Source organism: Pempheris klunzingeri, chromosome 12 (genome assembly GCF_042242105.1).
Source record: "Pempheris klunzingeri isolate RE-2024b chromosome 12, fPemKlu1.hap1, whole genome shotgun sequence".
Lineage (NCBI taxonomy): Eukaryota > Metazoa > Chordata > Actinopteri > Acropomatiformes > Pempheridae > Pempheris > Pempheris klunzingeri.
The window spans coordinates 18,294,752-18,314,435 of record NC_092023.1 but is presented as its reverse complement, the minus strand read 5'-3'; the positions used below and the strand labels follow the sequence as shown (position 1 = coordinate 18,314,435).

At 40.5% G+C, this 19,684-nt stretch overlaps 1 protein-coding gene across 3 annotated transcripts in view; it reads left to right on the top strand.

Moving 5' to 3' along the window:
* The first annotated feature begins 287 nt into the window (after positions 1–287).
* Positions 288–19,684, top strand: part of lyst (lysosomal trafficking regulator) — a 56,693-nt gene continuing 37,296 nt past the window's right edge. For all 3 annotated transcript variants that reach the window (XM_070840465.1, XM_070840463.1, XM_070840464.1), the window contains exons 1-5: positions 288–369; positions 1,436–1,720; positions 10,769–10,860; positions 15,411–15,609; positions 18,857–18,947. In XM_070840465.1, the coding sequence (XP_070696566.1) occupies positions 1,640–1,720; positions 10,769–10,860; positions 15,411–15,609; positions 18,857–18,947 (463 nt within the window). In that variant the 5' untranslated portion in view covers positions 288–369; positions 1,436–1,639. The remainder of the gene's footprint in view (positions 370–1,435; positions 1,721–10,768; positions 10,861–15,410; positions 15,610–18,856; positions 18,948–19,684) is intronic.

Sequence of the window (19,684 nt, the reverse complement as noted above, 5' to 3'; positions counted from 1 at the left end):
TGACAGATTAAAGAAACTCTTTTTCTCTACCTCAAACAACTGAAAATTACAGGCCGAATTTATATAGTCTAGACAGATAGAAATAATAAATATTAGCCAGGAAATAAAGGTGAGATGTTTAGTGACTGCCGGTCATTTTAACATTATTCTCGGTCCCTGTGAGCCGTCTTCTTCCTGGCAGGCTGTCAGGGCAGGAGGGCGGTGCGGCCTGACAGGCAGCGCCGAGGGCAGAGCCGCACAGCGCTGAGTCTGCTGGACGGAGGCTAACACTAGCTGCTCCTATTCATGGCAAACGGAGGTATGCGTGACATGAATCCTTCCCACCCGGACCAGGACTTTATAGACGCCAGAAACCGGCCTCTCATTTAGGTAAAGGCGGTTCACGGTGTGTTCGTATTTCTGTGCTAACGCTACAGTTTTGACAGCTGCCATACACAGTGCGATGCGATGCAAGAACTAACGTTATTATGGTTGGAAAAATACCTAAAATATCGGAATATTTATGCTTAAATTATTAAAATGGTTGGAGAATTAATTGGGTGTAGCGGCTCTGAGGCTAATGTGGCATTTATACAAATATTATGCTAAAAATTATCGAGCTTTCTTGCTGCCTCTTGTGGTCAAGCTAGCTAGAGCTAAAACACTACTATCGAGCACAGCTTTCAAAATAACACCAGAATAGAAATTACACCGTTTTGACGTATAGAATACATCTAATAAAATTTAAATTAGAAATGCATATGACATTTTAGTAGAATCAGTCGTATAAAAAAGGCACTTTGATTGCTTTGATTGATACTGTAAAAGACTTAAATGCATTTTATCCCCCAAACACATTAGCTTGGCTTTGGTATGAAAATGAAGAAAATATTCGAGAAGCCTGCAACATTTGAGATGTTATTTGATTTCATGGTTTGCCCATGCCTGTAAAATGTACGTGATGTTGTCATTTCAAAGCAGAGAGGATAAATGTATTCATATCTGTGTCTATGTGGGTCAGTCATTGTAAGAAATTGGCCAGTCCAGGTGTACGGAATGGTGAGAATCACTCACTACTGCCACAACATTTTGAAGGATGGGGCTAAATGCTTTATACTATTATATTTTAAGATTATTGTAACGGAGTGAAGTGCCCACAGTACCAAGTAGCGTCCTTTTATTTTGAAAATATAATCCCTCACCGGAAATGAGGTGCTCCGACCTGCCTGAAGCGTTGACGCAGGTTGTGTTAGCTAGCTAGCTAACTAGCAAGCATGCTAGCCCAGTCCGTTTTGTTTTGGTTATGCTCCAGTTTGTCAAGCTCGTACGGCCGAAGTTCCGGGTTCAAGTGCGTCATATACAGCCGCCTTTATCTCTGAGTGTGTGAATGAAAGCGGCGGTGGCCTTGATAGCTAATTATGTCTGCTAACCCTCGACCCTGTGTGTTTTTCTGCAGAAGCACAATTTAAAAGTGGCAAAGCAACGCAGGCAATCATGAATCTGCTATGAATGAATCAGGAGGACGTTTGGGGCTTCGTTCGGTGCTGTCCGGGGCACTTTCAGCCACCTGGATGATCAGGAAGGAAACCAAAAGGAGGATTTTGTCATCTCTGAGTTCCTCAACGCCCTGACTGGTGTAGTACCGGGAGCTGTGGACGACATGGCCAGTCCACAGCAGACTGAGCTGGCATACGCGTGGGAAAAGTACATGGATTGTAGACTGCAAGGAGCGGATCTGCAGGTAGGCACTGCTGGATGGAGACTGTGTGATCATACAGGCTCAGCTCAGTGTTTTATCTGCAAAGTCCAAGATACATTCAGGCACATCTGGCTCATCCTGATGGAGACAAAGCATTTGTTTTCATTATGTTTGAAGATGCAAACCTAGACTTAGAAAAGTGGAAATTAAACTTGATATAACTTTCAAATACAGCAGAAGTCCGTTTATCATTGCTCACTCTGGAATAATGAGACTTTCTTGTGTATTAAGAATTTGACACATTATAGATATTGATTATTTCCAGCACCTAAACACTTGTAGGTTGCTGGTGTAGTATGAGATTTCACCAATACAACGTCGTCCCACGATACCAAACATTGTTCATCATTGTTCATCAAGCTTACTTAAATTACTTTCCTGTTCATGTTGTGGCAGTTCCACACAAGAGGCTGTTGCAAAATGTTGTGCAGCGGTTGTAGAAAATTATACAGTAACATAGCCAATGTTAAATCTGCTCTGCCGTAAACTAATTCAGACCCCTGAGAAGAAACATCTGTATAGAGAAAATCAAAAGAACAGAACAGTTCTTATAAGATTTCTTCAATCAGCAATCAATCCTCAGATATGACTTATTTCTATGAGCGGTAACCACAGGTTGGAGAGTCATTCTGTCATTGTTGTGGGAGTAAGCAGTAAAAAAAGAAACTGATTCTCCGCAGTGCTTGTGATATGCCTTGAATCCTCTTTTGGATCCCCAGAGTCCATGTTTAGAGCCAGAAATCGATCTGATAAATGTCATAAAGCACAATCAGTGAGTCACTTCACAGGTGGAGGTGGAGGCAGGTGTAAACCACAGATTGCTGATTAGGAGTGTTGCACAAGTGCACTTTTGTTCCTGTGTTGGTGTATCACAGGAGAGAATGGCGGTGATTCTGAGACCTCTTTCAGGCCGCTGCAGCTCTTTTCGCTGCCCCCCCCCTCCTCTCCTGCTGTCAGATAACTAACAGCAGCCAGATCACGAGACTTGGATTAGGATAGGACTGCAGGCTGAGAGTGATCTGCCCCCCGATTCATGCATTCCATTATTTTTATGACTTATTATGCACAAGTTGTCCATAAAAGACAGACCTGCTATCATTCTTAAAGCTAATGAGTGCTGAGAAAGCCTGTAGGTTTTTTGTTCTTGGAAATAATGGCTTCCTTCCTCTATCGTCATCGTGCCTGCGGTGGCGTGTTATGTTTCATTGCGTTGTTAATTATGTCGGTGTGCATTAGCATATCAGCTGTAGAAACGGTGTTGGCTTCTTCTCAGTAGTCACTGTGATACTGACGCTTAGACTGCACCGAGCAGGCTGAGGCTCTGCCTTTCTATTAGCGGTAACTTTTCATGTCACTTTGCGTTGTGATGATTATCATGGGACGATTACGTTTCCTCCTCCACCTGTGTGTGTGTGTGTGTGTGTGTGTGTGTGTGTGTGTGTGTGTGAGAGATGCAGAAAGATGGTTAAGTGAGCACAACTGTACTCTTTGCTGGTACCGTAGCTCTCCCTCTCCGTTGAGATTGATGGAGACACACAGCAGCAGGCTGTAGCACTCATATGGATAATGTTGCACTGCCCATATTTTTCTCCAGTTCATTCTGCCAATCCCATCAGTGCACAAGTGCATGCTGAAAAATTCCTACCATCTCGCCTAACGTGGCTCCTGTGAGTCATTGCAGCCAGTATACAGGTAAACATGGCAGAGTGATCATGGACACTGTCCAACGGCTGAATGGATCTAGTTTTGTCACCCAGCAAGACTCTGGCCTGCTGCTCTGTATCCAGTCCTGTGATCACACTTTACATTGAGATGTGGAGGGCAAAAAACATTTTCTCCTGCAGTAATCAATAAGGTACGACAAAGTTCCGGTGCTGCAGCCCTGCTCTTTTTCTCTACCTCTCTCTTTGCACTTTAGCCTCTCCACACTCTGCTTTTCATCTGCATTTCTACTAGGATCAATCTCTGGCTGGTGTTTTTGTCACTTATTCACAGCACATTGACCGAGGACAGTAACAGAGGAACTGGGATGCCTTGATGGCTCATTGACCTAATGGTTGAGGGTGCTCTTTTTGTTCATTCTCAATAAATACTTTTCTGAGAAAGCACAATTGTCATAAAAAGATTATATTATTTTGCTTACCGCCTCTAGTATGTATGTGTATATGTATACATATATATATATACATATATATATGTGTGTGTGTGTGTGTGTGTGTGTGTATATGTGTATATATATGTATGTGTGTGTATGTGTGTATATATATATATATATATATGTGTGTGTGTGTGTGTGTGTGTGTGTGTATGTATATGTATATGTATATATATATGTGTATATATGTGTGTGTGTATATATATACACACACACACACACACACACTACTCACAAAAAGTTAGGGATATTCGGCTTTCAGGTGAAATTTCAGGATGAACCTAAAATGCATTCTAACCTTTCCAGGTGAACTTAATGTGACCTTCTCTAAACTTTTGAATGCACATGTCCAACTGTTCAGTGTTTCAGTACTTTTTGCACAAGTTGCTGTTCTCTAACAAGAAGCTTAACAGCAACATTCACAACAGGTTTGATCCCTGAATCGACCAATAAATTTCCTGCTTCAGTTAGAATTGGTATTTAAACAGTCCTCCTCATCCTGCTGTTCACATTCTGACATCATGAGACCAAGACGACACCTAACTATTGATCAGCAGCACCTCAACACTGGAGGCTTCAAACAGGAAGTCCTCAGACGGAGGTGTTCACTGAGCTTAGAGGGTCACAGAGTGTCATCAGGAGGTTGGAACAGTGATACAGAGACTGGAAGAGTCACAGAAAGGAGAGGAGTGGACGTCCTTTGGCCACATCCCAGTTTATTGAGACACTGAAAATGTTTTGTTGTGGTATACCTACCACTGGTGTTAGATTTTCTTTCAATAAATTGTTTAAGATGAATAAAATTACCATTGCATGCTTCTACTTAAATGCCCTACTTTCATGATATAATATCACTGTAGCATTCACTTTTTACATTTTCCATATATTTCACCTGAGAGTCGTGTATATGTATGGTATTCATTATAATCAAAATATCTTTTTGCACTTATTTTGCAGCCTTTACTTTAAATCAGCGCATTCACATTGTAGCCTCAGTTTAAGGGGATTACTGGCATTAAGCCTTTTCTTTCCATGCTGTAGAATTTCTCCCTTTATGGAGCCAAAACTACCGTATTAGTGTGTTCTGCTACAAAGGAAATTTGCCTTAGGCACACTTGGATCAGAGTATCTGTGGGGACACTTTCCATTCCCTCCAATCTCTCTGAATTCTGATGAGCCAAGGCAATTTAGTAGAATGGCTACCTGGCCAGGAGCTGAGCAGGAGACCAGCTTTAGTTGCTTGTGGATTGTTGAGTTTCATTATGAGCTAACAGGATGTTTCAAAACACCAAAACTTCACCAGAACTTCACTTTTTTTGTTCTTCTCATACAGAGGGACTCAATTTTATTAATCTTATTGCTCTGCTTCATTCTTATGTAATTTCTAACTCTGTTAAAACCTTGGAATTTGTTGTCATGTTAATTTGGTTGAATTTAGTTTTTTGTATTAAAAATGGATGACCTGCACTTGAAGAGACACTTTGCTGCAGGGTGATCAGACTCATCTTGTAAGTATTGTTTTGTTAGTAGCCAGTAGTTACTCTAGCATCATGTTTTTGACTGATTAGAATCATGTTGGGCTGTAATGGGAATGCCCATTGTCTGTACGCTGTCACTTAATCTCTAGCATCAGATACTAGTGTGTAAAGCTGCTTGAATATAGTGATTTTCTGAATTAAGACAACCCTGGTCACACATTCCACCCACATTACTTGTCATTAGCTTTCCAAGCTCAGTTCTGTGCTTTACATTCCTTCTGTGGTAAAGCCCTGAATCCTTGTCTAAAGAAGATTAAACATGTGAAGCAAAGCATGAGGCCAAATGTGGTGAATACTAAAGAGGGAGCAAAGATGGCGGCGCTGGTTCACCTTCATCCTCAAACGTACTTATTTGGCTTGAATGCACAATGTGACATGCACCATCCTTTATTTCTGTGAAATGTCATTAACAGCTTGTACCGTGCATATTATGTCCATTGTTAGAGGCATTATACTGTGTACTTTGTCTGGCAATAAGATCAGCTCTAATGTGTATATAAAACTACTGTAGCTATAGGATAATGAGTATGGATCATATTTCACATCTGAGCAACAAAGAGCACAGTGAAGTTGTTCGCTCGCTCTGAAGTAACCCAGAACCTACCAACCATACCGTGGTCAGACGGGGGTTTTCTCATCTGTCACATCTTCAGGCTTAGTAACACCTAATGTCTAGGAGTTTCACACCAAAGCCCGTCTTTCCTAACTTGTTGACCCAAACCCAAAGTCATAATCTCTATACTGTGTCAAAACAACACGTACCACTGTGCAGGTTTCAGTCCTGAGAGAAGCAGAAGTAATAGGCCTACTGATCATTAAAACATCTCTGGCAACACACATGTACGGCAAGTCTATTCCATGTAATCTTCATTAATTTGCCATTAATACTCTACACTTTTCAGTTAATTGACAGTAACTGAAGTCACTGCACTTTGAGTGAAATTCAAGTGCTACGATCCAGACGCAAAAAGCATGCAGTCAGGCTCTGATCACAATTGCTAGTGTGTTCTGTCATTGTTTATAGTTAGTGAAGTTGCTCTCTTTGACTTGCTGGTTAACCACAGGACCTCTTTCACATCTGCATTTATTCTTCCGTCCTTAGTTTTCAGCCTCACACCTCCTCGCTGTGGTGTCCAGGGCTGTTCCAAACGATTGGCTGAGTGAATGAATAATTCATCCCTCTCGTTGTGTGTTGAGTCAGACTCCAACCATTGCTCTGTCTCAACTTTTTCCACCCAGTGGCAACTTATTAAGTCAGATCTCTCCCTCAAAAACACAGCCTCTCAGTCCACTAAGAAAGAGAAAGGCCAGAGCAGGCTGTTCCGATGGTATTTTCTGACAAACACCAGCTTGCTCAGTATCTCGCTGCAATGAAAACAATGAAGCAGAGTGCAACAAATTTTCATTTCCTCCGCAGTGGCTATGTTCAAGTAAAGGCCACAGCCTGTGACAGTGTGGACCTGACACTGACAGAAACACAAACATGCTGTTTGACGGTAACCTCTTGACATTTTGTTGTGTGTCTTAATGGGAAAGAAAAAGTCATTTGTGGTGTTGTGCGAAGCGGCTCTGCACTCTGACTCGTAGTTTGTGAGGAAATGCGAAACGTTAGGGGCTCCTCATGAGTCTCATCACCCAAATGTCAAATTAGATCTGTAGGGATCTCAAATCGGGAAAAAAACATTACATAACCAACGCCCCACGTCCTCTCTCACGAGGACACGATCACATCTCTTTCACTGCCTCTGCCAAGTTGCAGTCTACCCAATTATCCAAAGAGAGCTTGAGAGGAAAGTCTGTACCAGTGTGGGTGACTCAGTAGTCAGACTCCCATGACTCGGCCTCCCATGATTCCCATGTTGAGAGTAGAGGCAGTTTAAAAGACACAGATCACAGCCACTGTGTTCGAGCAATTACAGCACTTTCATTCAGACTTACACTTATACTACACTGCCTTATTAGGGAGACACATTTGAAAAGGTTTCTACCAACATGATTTTTACTCAACATATCATAAAATAGCTAGAAAAATATACACTTAATATACAAGTGGCAATAAGTGAAGTCCGTAGCTGTGTGTCTCAACCACCCGGTGTTTGTCTCAACTTCACAAACGAGCAAATAAAGAAGTTCATCACTGCAGAGGAAAGGTCAGAGCTTTCTTTTTGTTTACAGAAATGGGCTCTCGGAGCTTTGTGAACTGTTGATTTCCCCTCCAAGCTGTATTAATCAGTATTGGCAGTCTCTCCATTATCAAATCACCCTGGCTGGTTTGTGCTGAGTGCATTTTAATATTGGATTAGAGCCTCAGAGGAAAAAAACAACCATGTTGCCGGGAAATTAGTGTTATCGTGAACCACTCAGTTTCCCTTTCCCATATGAGGAATGCGGCCACAACAGGTACATTGATAACACAAGGACAAACCAAGTCATTTTAGATGCTCATTTTGGGAGATTAATTTTAATAGACTGAGTGCACAGCTCTAGGCTACGTCCAAGGCTTATTTATTAGACTAATAATAGTTTTGGCAACCTTGAAGCTTTGATTTCCTGCCAGTCACCCCCCCCCCCCCCCCCCCCCCCCTTCCCCGTTTATCTTTGCTCTCATCTGCCGCTGCGTTTATTTCCCTCACCTTTATGTTCTTGTCAGTTTTCATGTTTTACCCCTGTCCTCTCCTGTCTCTCTCATCATCCATGCATTTCTTTCTCTTCCTCTTCCTGTCTCCCATCTGTGACGTTGTCCAGCCCCCTGGCGTGCAGTGACCCCTACCCACCTACCCTCCTACCCACCCATCCCCTCACTGCTTGGGTGGGTCGTTACCTCAGCTGTTGAAGTGTCTCCCTCTCTGCCCCTCCTTGACCCCGGTGAGTGTGGTCAACTCTTCACCTCCATCACCTGCAACTTAATTTTAGGACACTTGCTATAAATGTGTTTGTCTTTTAGCATGTGACAACAAATATTCAATATCACGTATTTTCTTTGTTTTTTATGAAGTTACTTCTCTTTCCACTTCATTTATAAGGGTAACAAGCAACGTAAAAACAAAACTTGCCTTGACAGTCCAAACACAGGAAGGAAGTTGACTCACTGTGTTACAGAGCTGCGTTTTTGCCAGAAGAGCTTCGGTCCCTGTGCTCACCGTGACAGCAGCAAAAGCTGAGGTGTGACAAAACTGCAGGCACCTGAATAACTGATGTGAAAGCTCAGTCATAGAGGGTGAGAAAATCAGTTTTACAGACATGCATAGCTGTCTTCACTGCATTAGTGCGTGTGAAATAGACACAAGAAATGGTCAATACACTATAACTGTAAATTATTTCATATTTAGTCCTTAAAGGGCTGCTTTGCATCACTTACTTTCAGTTTTTGTCATATGTAAGGTTAATACATTTCAGAATCGAACCTCAGTAGAAATCTGTGTCTGTGCAGCTAAAGGATTTTCTGCGGTTTCACTGTGACATAATGTGGTTGTACAAAGATATCACTGTATCCAAATTATTCTGGAGTTATACCACTGGTTTGCTTTTGTGTGAGGAATCCAAGCACCAGCACTGAGGTGCAAGTATGCTTGAATTGAAATACATTCCAATCTTTGTCGATGACTTGTGCTGGTTATAGGCTACCTGTAAATTTGTGTCGGTGCTAGTTGACACATATTTTCCTCTGAGTTTTCTTGGAAACAAACAGATATTACATTCACGTTATTCTTGAGGGTTATATTGAATGTGTTTTGTTCCTCATAAAACACCATTTGAGATATTTAAAATCCTACAATGTTTACATCCCGATTTGCTGCCTGGCAGTCTTCTTCACAGCCTTTGCTGCGCTTTTTTGGACACGCCAACTGTGGATCAGTAGGATAGCGTGAAACGATTGGCAAGAGTGTGTAGCCAATGCATGTGCATGCATGCATGTGCGTTCTTGTGTGAATGATATGAACAAAATAGAGACCCACTTGTAAAAACATGTATAAGAAGGCAGTGCTGTTTATTTCAATGGTGTCAATAATGGTAGACTACGCATTTATATGCTTAGTAGTCATTTTACTTTCATACTAAACTAATGGTGAGTTGAGGTCACATTTTAGTGCAGTTTCAAGTGAGGAGTAAAACAATATGATTGGACTTCTTCATTTGAGGATTATTGAAGGTATTGATTGGTTAATTTTTTAAATTTTCATGGATGATCAGCAAACAGGTTTGTTGTAAATCAGCTAAATATCTGTTGAATGAAAAGATCCAAGTGTTGTTGGTCGTTAAAGGGCCAAACTGTAGAAGTCGGGACAATCAGGAGTTTACCAGATTTATGGTCAACCCACAGACTTCATTATAAGCATCCCTTTATAATACTAATAATTCCAAAAAAACAAACAAAAAAAGGTATACTCTTCTAATATCAATTCATTTTATTTATCTAGTGTTTTCTTCCCATCCTGTCAATGGCATGGTAGGCCAGACTGTGTGTAATGTGATTGGTACTGTGTGGTGTCTACTCTCTGGTTTTGTGACCCAGACACTGAGCACAGCCACATCAGTCCAGGATCAGTGTTGCCTGAATGAATCCAGTCAGTGGTGTCAGATTAGCAGAGGTGTAAAGCTAGCTCCTGTGTGGCGCAAGGGACGGCAGGAGGCCGGCTTAGAAAATCACACGTCTGCAGGGAAAGGTATTAACACACTACCCTGGAGCTAGTAAGGCAGTTAAAAGTGGTCAGTGGCTCGTCTCGCTGTTAAGAAAGCCCCTATTGCCTTGTTATGTCGGGTGCTCAGACCAGATTCTGCTCTGTAGCAGACTGCGGCACAGTGACGAGGTTGGCTTCATCTTTACATGGTCTGTGTTTCTCCATATTCAGAGTGGGATGTCAAATTGTGAAATGCTGTGCTGCCTGTCCACCAGAATATTTTTCACAGTAATGAGCCTTTACTTTGAAATGTAAATAAGGGGAGTTTGTTCAACAATAAAACGTAAGATACGACTTGTGGTTCTGGGGATTGGATAAAAGTATAAATGTTTTTTTAAATTTTTGGTTCCACTTGCTTTTATTAATAATAAATAATAATAATAATATTAATAATTTAGAAATAAAATAAACTGACTTTCAGTATTGCATCTAACCCGATAGATCAACATTGGAGTAATAGTTCCACAACATTAGTGACTGTTACATCACTGTCTATCATGTACAACAATTACAAAACACAATCATTCAGAGGAATGTCGTAATGGGTTATCAAGTGAAAGGGTATTCCTCTTTGTGTGAGTGCAAGTAATAATCTGGGTTTGATTCATGTTGCCACTGTTGTCTCTTACAGTATCTCTGTCTGTCTGTGTCTTATCAGGTCAGCCTTCAGGGTCTGGAGAACTTCCTCTGTCTCTTCCACTACGTGCAGCACCAAACCAACCACAGCACCAAAGATGCACTGAAATTCTGGTAGGTGTCATTATTATTTTAGCATTTTAACTGTACTCTGGTGGAGGCTTTGACTCGCTACGAGTGGGGAAACACCTTAGTGTTGGACTCTCAGCACAGCAGCATCACAAACTGCAGCTTCAGAGAGGACATGGTGGAAAATCAATACCTGAATGACAAAGCTAGATGTGATCAGTGGTTTAGTGAACAAACAGTACAGTGAATAATGCTCCAAATTCAAGATTGTGAGTGAGTGAGTGAGTGAGAAATCAATAGTGATCAAATAGTATTGGTCAGTTTTTAATGAAAGGTGGCAACTGATATGGACTGGATGTAATAACAAAAAGACACCTGCTGGTGCGCTTGTGGTCTTTACCAAAGTAAAGTAACAGATTATACTAGAGGTGAGGCCGCAGACATTGTGTTATCACAGCGCATGCTCACTTGTATAGATTTACATACTGATGGGGGGGGGGGATTGTAGGTAATTAGGCACCTCAAGTGCCTCTTGTTTGTGTTCTGCTCAGTGTAAATAAGTCTCACACACACACACTGGAATTAAGTGAGAGCATTAGCAACCGTGAGATACCTGTTCCCTCAGCTGAGACGTGATTAGTTTAAGTGGGGTTTTGGTTAAAATGCCTGAAATAAAATACTTGTTCAAAGACAAGCTTAAGGGAGGTTCATATTTCACTCTGTGACACCAACCTTTGAATGGTCTGTTTTTTTTTACATTTTTGCAGATTTTTCTACAATGATTATGAATTTATATTATAACGTCATTATAATGTCCGGAGCTGTCTTTAAGTTTGACTCCCCAGACTGGATTGCACATTTGCAAATGTATGATTTACCCTGAGAATGAGGAAGCTTTCAGTTTTGGTAAAGTCAGAGGGACATGTCCACAGATTAACCTCACACTTGCTTCCTGTTAATGTGATCGGTGTTTTGTAAAGCCTTTTAAAAGCAGTGTTGATTGTCTGAACAGAATATATATGAATCTCTGAAACCTGTGTTAATCAAAGCGCTTCTATTGGCATTAATCAGAGCCCATAATCAGAAAAATCTTCATTTTAGATTGAAAAGGACAGAACTGAGTACAGCCTCTACTGTATAATCACCTCAGCCGCAGTGAAGAACATTACAATAATAATTGGCCAGAGGGGAAATGCAAAAATGTGCTATCTGCAAGAGAGAGATTTCCTGTGCAGTGGGGTAATATCATGGAAGCCATTATCTCTGTTTACGAAGTCTCTAATCACTGTCATGTGGTAATAATAAAATGACTGAGCTGATGATGGCACAAAGCTGGTGAAGAAAGGAGTGGGAATAAAAGTTTTAACAATTATAAACACGTAAATGCTCTGTTTTAAAACAAGAAAGAAAAAAAATTGTGTTATCCTGAATTGAGTTTTTCAAAAAGTGTTAGTGATATAGCCTCAGCTGTTAATATCTTAGCTGTGGCATTGTATCTAATATATTGATACACATTATACACTTTTCCAGCCCTGAGTTGAATGCGCTTGTGTGCCTTTCCAGATGAAGATGCCGTCTGGTCTGTTTGAGGCTTGTGCTGCATGTGTGTCTTTAGATTATACACTACAAACACCATCTTTATTGTAAATCACAGAAGCAATTACACAGCGAGAAGTCAAATCTGACTGAGCAAGGTCACATTGTCTACGGTTCACTGACACTCCGTAACTCAGACAGTTGATTTTCCATTTTTGCTCATTACTGTGCCAGTTTGAGCAGGGATGCGGTCAGATGTGCTGATAGCATGTCGGAGACTCTCAGATGTGCGTCTGGCCCGTCTGAGAGTGACCTGTGACCTAAATAAGCTCCGCTCAGTGGGCAGGTATGTTTCACCCGGACTAAAGCAAAATTATCACGGTGATCTTTATACCTTAACTGAGGTGAGAGTGTGTCACTAAATACTGACACACTCTAGGGCAGGTCGATGTGGTTTCAATTTTTAAACACCTGGATGTTAATGAGACTACCTTTGCAATGTCAACATATCATAATAACACAGAAAATGTCTGTAAAATCATGTATGAAATACCAAATTGTTGATCAATGCAACTGTATTGATGATAATACATCAGGCAAAATTTTCACATGTGAAACAAAAACCATAATTACTTATTTTGTTAGTTTTAATTCCAGTTTACTTGGAATCATTCATTTGGGCAACAGTTTTGTCCAGTTAGCTGTCCACAGAGGGAAAGCTACAAAGCTTGAAATATATGCTGTACTGATGTGTAGTACTGTGTGAGCCGCTCTGTAGGTGCCTCTGGTGATGTAAAGAGATTACGCTAAGTTGTCACCTATTAAATTAATACTTTATGATAATTGAAGACAAATTCTCTGATTTCACCTTTTCAAACGTCAGTATTTTCTGGTTTCTTCACTCACTCACACACAGTGAGCTAAATATCTTTTGGTTGTAGACAAAACAAGACCTTTGAGGAGGTCACCTTAGGCTTTGGGAAACGGTGCTAAACACTGTTCTCCATGTTCTCATACTTGATGGACCAAACAACAAATCAATATAATCGACAGACTAATCAATAATGTAAATGGTTCTAATTTGCAGCCTCTACACGCTGAGTCTTTGCAGGGTAAGTTGTCTCCATAAGTGCTGTGATTGTTGTGCTTTGTCCATAGAAACCATTCAGTGACTCCTGAATAAAAGTAGAATTCAGGTTTTACTGTAGTGAAAATCTAATGAAAAATGATCTCTTCAAAAGAGTAGAGACCATTTAACATAATGTGTTTATAGCCAACTATTTTTTTGGAAACCTCTCAGTTAAAACTAAGAATAGAGCTGCAATAAATAAAGCAATTGAATTATCTGCAAATGTAAATAAAACACCATTTGCGCATAATTTTGTCCACATCTTTATGGAATTAGTGTTGACAGATTTTGGGTGTTTTTTTTTCAGAAAGCTTAAAATCTTGTTAAGACACAAGAAACGAGCTAGAAATAATAGAAGACTAGAGGTAAAATAAATCACCATGTGTTTCCTCTGTGGGTCTACTCTTGTGAGGTGGAGCACTTTTTGCTTTATCAAGCCCAACACTTTTTTAGTTTTGTTAGTTGTTTCTTTCCGTGCATGAAGGAAAAAAAAAAATGAACACAAAGGCAGTTGTTGTGAATGACGGTTGACCACGGAGGTCTTCTGCGGGGCACTGCAGGCATGGCAGTATTCCCAAGGCCAGTCCCCTCGCCATGTGACATCACATGCTTTCATGTGATACGCTGATCTGCTGCGAATCTGGAAAGCTTCCATTTGAAATTCCAATTTAATGGAATTTGTGCTGCAGAACAGAAAATTCAGTCAGCAGTCGTGTGAGGAGGTATGCAGATACAGCCAGCAGAGCTGCAGTCATGCTTGGAGCAAACACAAGATGAGTGGAGGCAAACTGGCCCAGTAACATTTGGTAAGAAGAGAACGACTAATCGTGTATGTTACAGAGGCTGGTTTTTGTGGTTTTTTTAACTTAAATCCTTGTACATTTTATTAACCCAGCACTCCCTTGTGTGTTATATTATCATGTTGTAAGGGGGTTTGGATCAGAGCAGCACCTAACAGCAGACATGTAAAGGTATAAAAGTGAACACAAAGTTATTTGGTCACCGTCTGATGGAATTGGTTACGGCTCAGACCTGAGGGCACGTCTTGGGTCCACGTTGAGCTGTGTGATTGTCCCGTGAAAGGGGGTGTGTGTCTTGTGTTGAGACAGCTATTGTCCGTTACGTTTAGAGGAACACGTGGATGTGGCAGACACATGCATGCTAGCTTGGGGGTGCTGTACAGTATGAGCGCCCTTTGTTGGCACCACATGAGTTAGGATTTTAAGGTGTGACCACAGCATGCATAACTGGCTTTGCTTATTGAGAAGGATATAATTGAAACAACCTGATTGTCTAAGTTTCACCATAGTCTGAGCTTAGGCTTTTTGAGGGACTTGGCTTTGGCTTTTTCTTGGCCTTTAACTCACTGTACTTGTATCTATTTTAGTATCCAGACATTTCCATTGCATTGACCTGAACAGAATGACTAATGTGTTTAAACTGCAGCTTTGTCACTTTAGTACAATTACAGATTGAATATCAAACAGACTTGTGCATGGTAATCATGACACTGTCATTTTTGTAAGCGTGTGACTCACTTTGAACTTTCATTTTCTTTGCTTTCATGGCAATAATGCAATGTATTAAAGTATCACAGCAGATGTGTGATTATTATGTTTTATTTGAGAAAGGAACTTGCTCCTTTTCCTTAAAATTATGTCCATAACATCATCTACCTTTTTATATGAATCTATTTGGGTTTAGTTTCACTTCGTTCACAAACGTGCAATGTGTGTATGTGACTTTGCCATTAAAGTCTATGACAATGATTTCTAACTTCATTTCATTTATAGTATAAAATTAAGAATTAAGCAGCTACCCTGAAATGACAACTTATTGGTTTGATTTTCCTCTCATGATGGACAACCTCACAATCCTGCATTGTATGTTTGAATGGAATTGATATGGGATTTTATTTCTTCTGTTGCAGCTCAGACATGAGTGGGGCCAGTAACACTCTGGCGAGGGAGTTCCTGACTGACGTCCATCAGCTATGCAGTGCGGTGGCCCAGAGGGCGGAGGCACGGGAGGAAGATGAGGAGGAGAGTCACATGGTGGCACTGGGAGAGTACCTGGTCAGGGGCCGGGGCTTCCTGTTGCTCAGCACCCTGGACTCCATCATTGACCAGGTGAGGATGTTCAACGCCATAAATTCATCATCATGAAAAAACAACCACAATTTTATACAAATGCTAACACTGTAGTTAAATTCAGTAATAGTCACCCTACGCTATAGACTACTGCTTTTAGTTTCAAATTCTGCCTCACATTTTTAATTAATCTGTCAAACTTTTTTTCATGCTGCTGTTCATTATCAGCATGACTTATTCAAATTTCTGCACATAAGCCTTTGTAACCTCTGTCTGTAGTTTCATTTTGATGAAAAGAGATTAGTTGCTGCAGAGTTTGCAGTAGAGAAACAGAATAATGAAAGCAGATGATAAAAGCACCAAAGATTGTGCAAACATCAGACAGACATCAGTTGGTAAGATTAAAAGGGTATTTAATGACCACAGTGCAATAAAACCCATCAGTGAGAAGTTATGTAATGATAAGATGCTTTATAAAGTCATGTACAAACAAGAACGCATTCGCTGACACATAATGTATGTTTTAAGTTTTAAATGAAAGTTAGAATGCTTAATATTATTTTTAATGCTAATATTAATTGTAATGCTTTTCTAGCATTATTTCCCTTTTCTAAGAGATGCTGACATTTCCATGACTCGAAATCAAATTGGGCATTCAGTTTTTCTTGTCGGAGTTCAAATATAGACACTGTACCCAGTTGTTCTACTATCACATGGCCAGTATTGTCTCTGTGTTTGTTTAGTGGTCATTTGCAGTAGGCTGCCTCTCTACATCCATGGCCGGTGTTACCATAGCTTTCAGGGTGGTCATATCGAAAGAGGAAACAAGCTCTGCAGTGCAAGCACGTTGTTTGTTTTTCTTATTGATTGCAGAAAGCTGGTCTCTTCGTTCTCTTTCTGCTGCATGCAAGATGTCGATGCTGATATGCAAATCCAGTTGAGTAGTGTCACATACCTTTCAGAATAGGGTGTCAACTGTACAGTTTTATGTATTTTTATCTTACAATAGACAAAATATGTGAGTACCACTCTCCGATTGGGCACAAATTTGGTGAAAATACAGCACAATGAAAGGCAAATGTAGCCACTCTGCCTGTTGGCACCTAATGACACTCTATTCAGGTATTCTTTGCTTTTTGAACTGGCTCCGACAGTGCCCAGTGTTTTTTCTGCATGCACATTGATGTACAGGTCTGCAGACTTCGCCAGCAGAGCCCAGGCTACACTGTACTTGGGGCTTTTGGGTTAAGTAACAATTAAGGAGACGCTCCTGTCCTGAGTGAATGATGTGACTTTGACATGGCAAGACGAGCGCTGCACAAAAAAGGAGTCAAATCAGGAGAAAGTTGAAAATGATATGACTTCTTAGCGTTGGCGTCCAGACAAGAAACACTGCTTTTCTTCAACGGTTCTCGGTGTCAAACATGGCATCTCTGCTGGGTCGCGTTTTAAGCTACATAAAACATAATGGAGAGCTTTTATTCTCATTATGTGAAAATTTGCTTTAGCTTTAGAGACAGTACATCAGTGAATAAACAGGCTAAATGCTCGTTAAATACAGTGTGCCACAGTGCATCATAGCCATCGAGGTAGACTGATAAAGTAGGAATATTTGCCTTTGGGCATTCATTAAATACTGATCTGTTCTTAAAAGGGTCTGTAAGCTCCGGGGAGAAAGATGCTATTTTCATGCCAAACAGTATTTTAAAGAAAAAGTTTGTAATGCTCTGACTTGAAACAAAACCATTATTGAATGAATTATTGTAATGTATGAATGTGTGTCAGCGTCTCTGTGGCTTCCTATTGTTTGTCTCTTTTAGCTCATTTTACACGCATTCATTACATTTTATCTGTTAATGGGGGCTTTCAGTACAGATTTGATGCATTCATGTGCAAGTGTGTTATCACAAGCTCCAGCTGTGTGCGTCAGCTGTGGCCTGGATTGAGTCGAGCCCTTAGTGACACTCACGCCCAGACACTTCATAAACATTTATGCATTTGTGATATATAAAAACATGGTTTCCATCATGAATCTGATTGAAAACCCACCCTGTGCCACACCGTCTTTATCTGCTTGTTCTGACACAGTGTAGATGACTCCGATCTGTGCTCGTTTAATGGTACACTACTCTTTTTTATTTTTTTTTTCCAACTGACCAAGTGTTAAATGTCAGGCTGCTGTCATCTCTGAGTACATCATCAGCTGAATAATTTAGATGGAAAAGGATCCGCTACAACCACATAAAAAGCTGTAGAATTTATAGTCAGAGGTGGTCGGAGCCTGAGCTGCATCGATATAGTCTGATATATCAACCGTATTGCTGATACATCAATCAGTGTACATTAGGGCTGATAAGTAGAGAAATGACAAACTAGGTTTGAAGTTATTTAATAAACAGCGTCATTAAAAAAAGGTTTAACATGTTATAAAAATTGCATCAAATTGCAATTACAGCATCAGCCTCACAAATGCAATACTGGCAGGGCTATTGTTAGTTTCTAAAAACTTTAATTACAATAAAATAAAAGTAATAGTATTCCTAAAAATAACCAGAGTAATAGTAAGAGAGTATCCAACACCCCGAAACTGTTCATTTCCTTACTCTCCTCCTTCAATGTGTCCAAAAGGACCATTCAGTGATTAATGGAGCCGCACACCCTTAGCAGTACCACTTTTAGTTATGAGATCAAACCGCAAAGAAGTAGCTGAGTATTTGAAATGGTCGAAATGAACGTGGAGTGAAACTGATCACACAAAATGCACCAGTTGACTGTAGTGTTTATTAGACAGTACAGTGAAAAGAAAATACTTTATATTTTGACACTCTTGTAAAATCAGCAAGCTGATCATTTTTAATTCACACATGAAAGAGTAGGTAGATTGCTTTTAATTAACACATGGAAGGAGCTGGTTCTCTCTCTGCTGTGAAGAATGCTCTGGATAGATATGAGATCCCCAAGGTCTTGGAAGTATGGCCATCATGTAGATGTTACATTGCTCGCTGACACACTTTCACTGAAGACTAACTAAATAGCCAGCTAACTGCATGCACACAAATGAATAGCTAGCCTCTGGAACGAAGGCATTTTTGGAATTGAATTCAGATTCAAAGCAAATCTTGAAGTAGCTAAGTTCTCTCTGTTGAAAGCAGTGAAATCCAAGGGGACATTTGCACTGAGTATTGCCACGGGTTCGTCTTGGTGGGCGTGATATCAGAGTGTGACCAAAGGGAGAGGGGCAGGGAAACTTTCTAGGTAGCCTCACTGTGTTTCGTTGCACTCTCAGGAACTGACCTGCCGGGAGGAGCTGCTCACTCTGCTGCTGTCTCTGCTACCGCTGGTCTGGAAGATCCCCGTGCAGGAGGAAAAAGCCCCAGGTCAGTACCCACAAGTACTTACTGTATTACTCGCTCATGTTAACGTTGATGTTAACAGCACATAGCTCACGCTGCCCAGTTGTAATGGCATGCAACTGCCTCTTATTCTGGCCTGTAACCAGTTATTTAAATTTACATGCTTCATTTTATGAGGGTAAAATTTGCACAACAGTTATCTGTGATTTGTAAAGTGTGCAGACTGCATTTCATGGGCCAGAAATGTTCTCTAGTTTATATATTTGTTTCACCTTTCATCTTTTACATAATACTTTACCAAATGTTAAGGTTAAGCAATGTTTCAGCATTAGCTTTGGTGGGTTTATGTGAAGGCAGTGGAATGTGTGCACATTGCTTTTGACTGTAAATAATGCCTGTGATGTTCTTATCAAATGACTCAGTTTTATTTTTAATGTAGCATTTAACTTGTTTAACACTGCAAACTGCGCGCTGTCCTCATTTTGAGATGGATGAATCAGTTGTGAATCATTGTAGTCAATGTCTCCATTATGTTGAACATAAGCAGCCACACATGAGGAGAAGACTAGTGGCTGCTGAGGCCTGTGACCTCAGGATGACACCGGCATTTAGTACAGGACTGCTAATCCTCTCTAACATGGACCCTAGACATTTTTACTTTAATTACCTCTTACTCAGTGAGTGTGTTTTAACAAATACACAATGGCTGCTGATATGCAGCTGAGCTTCATGTTAGCCATGGTAGACCTTTTTGAGTTTTT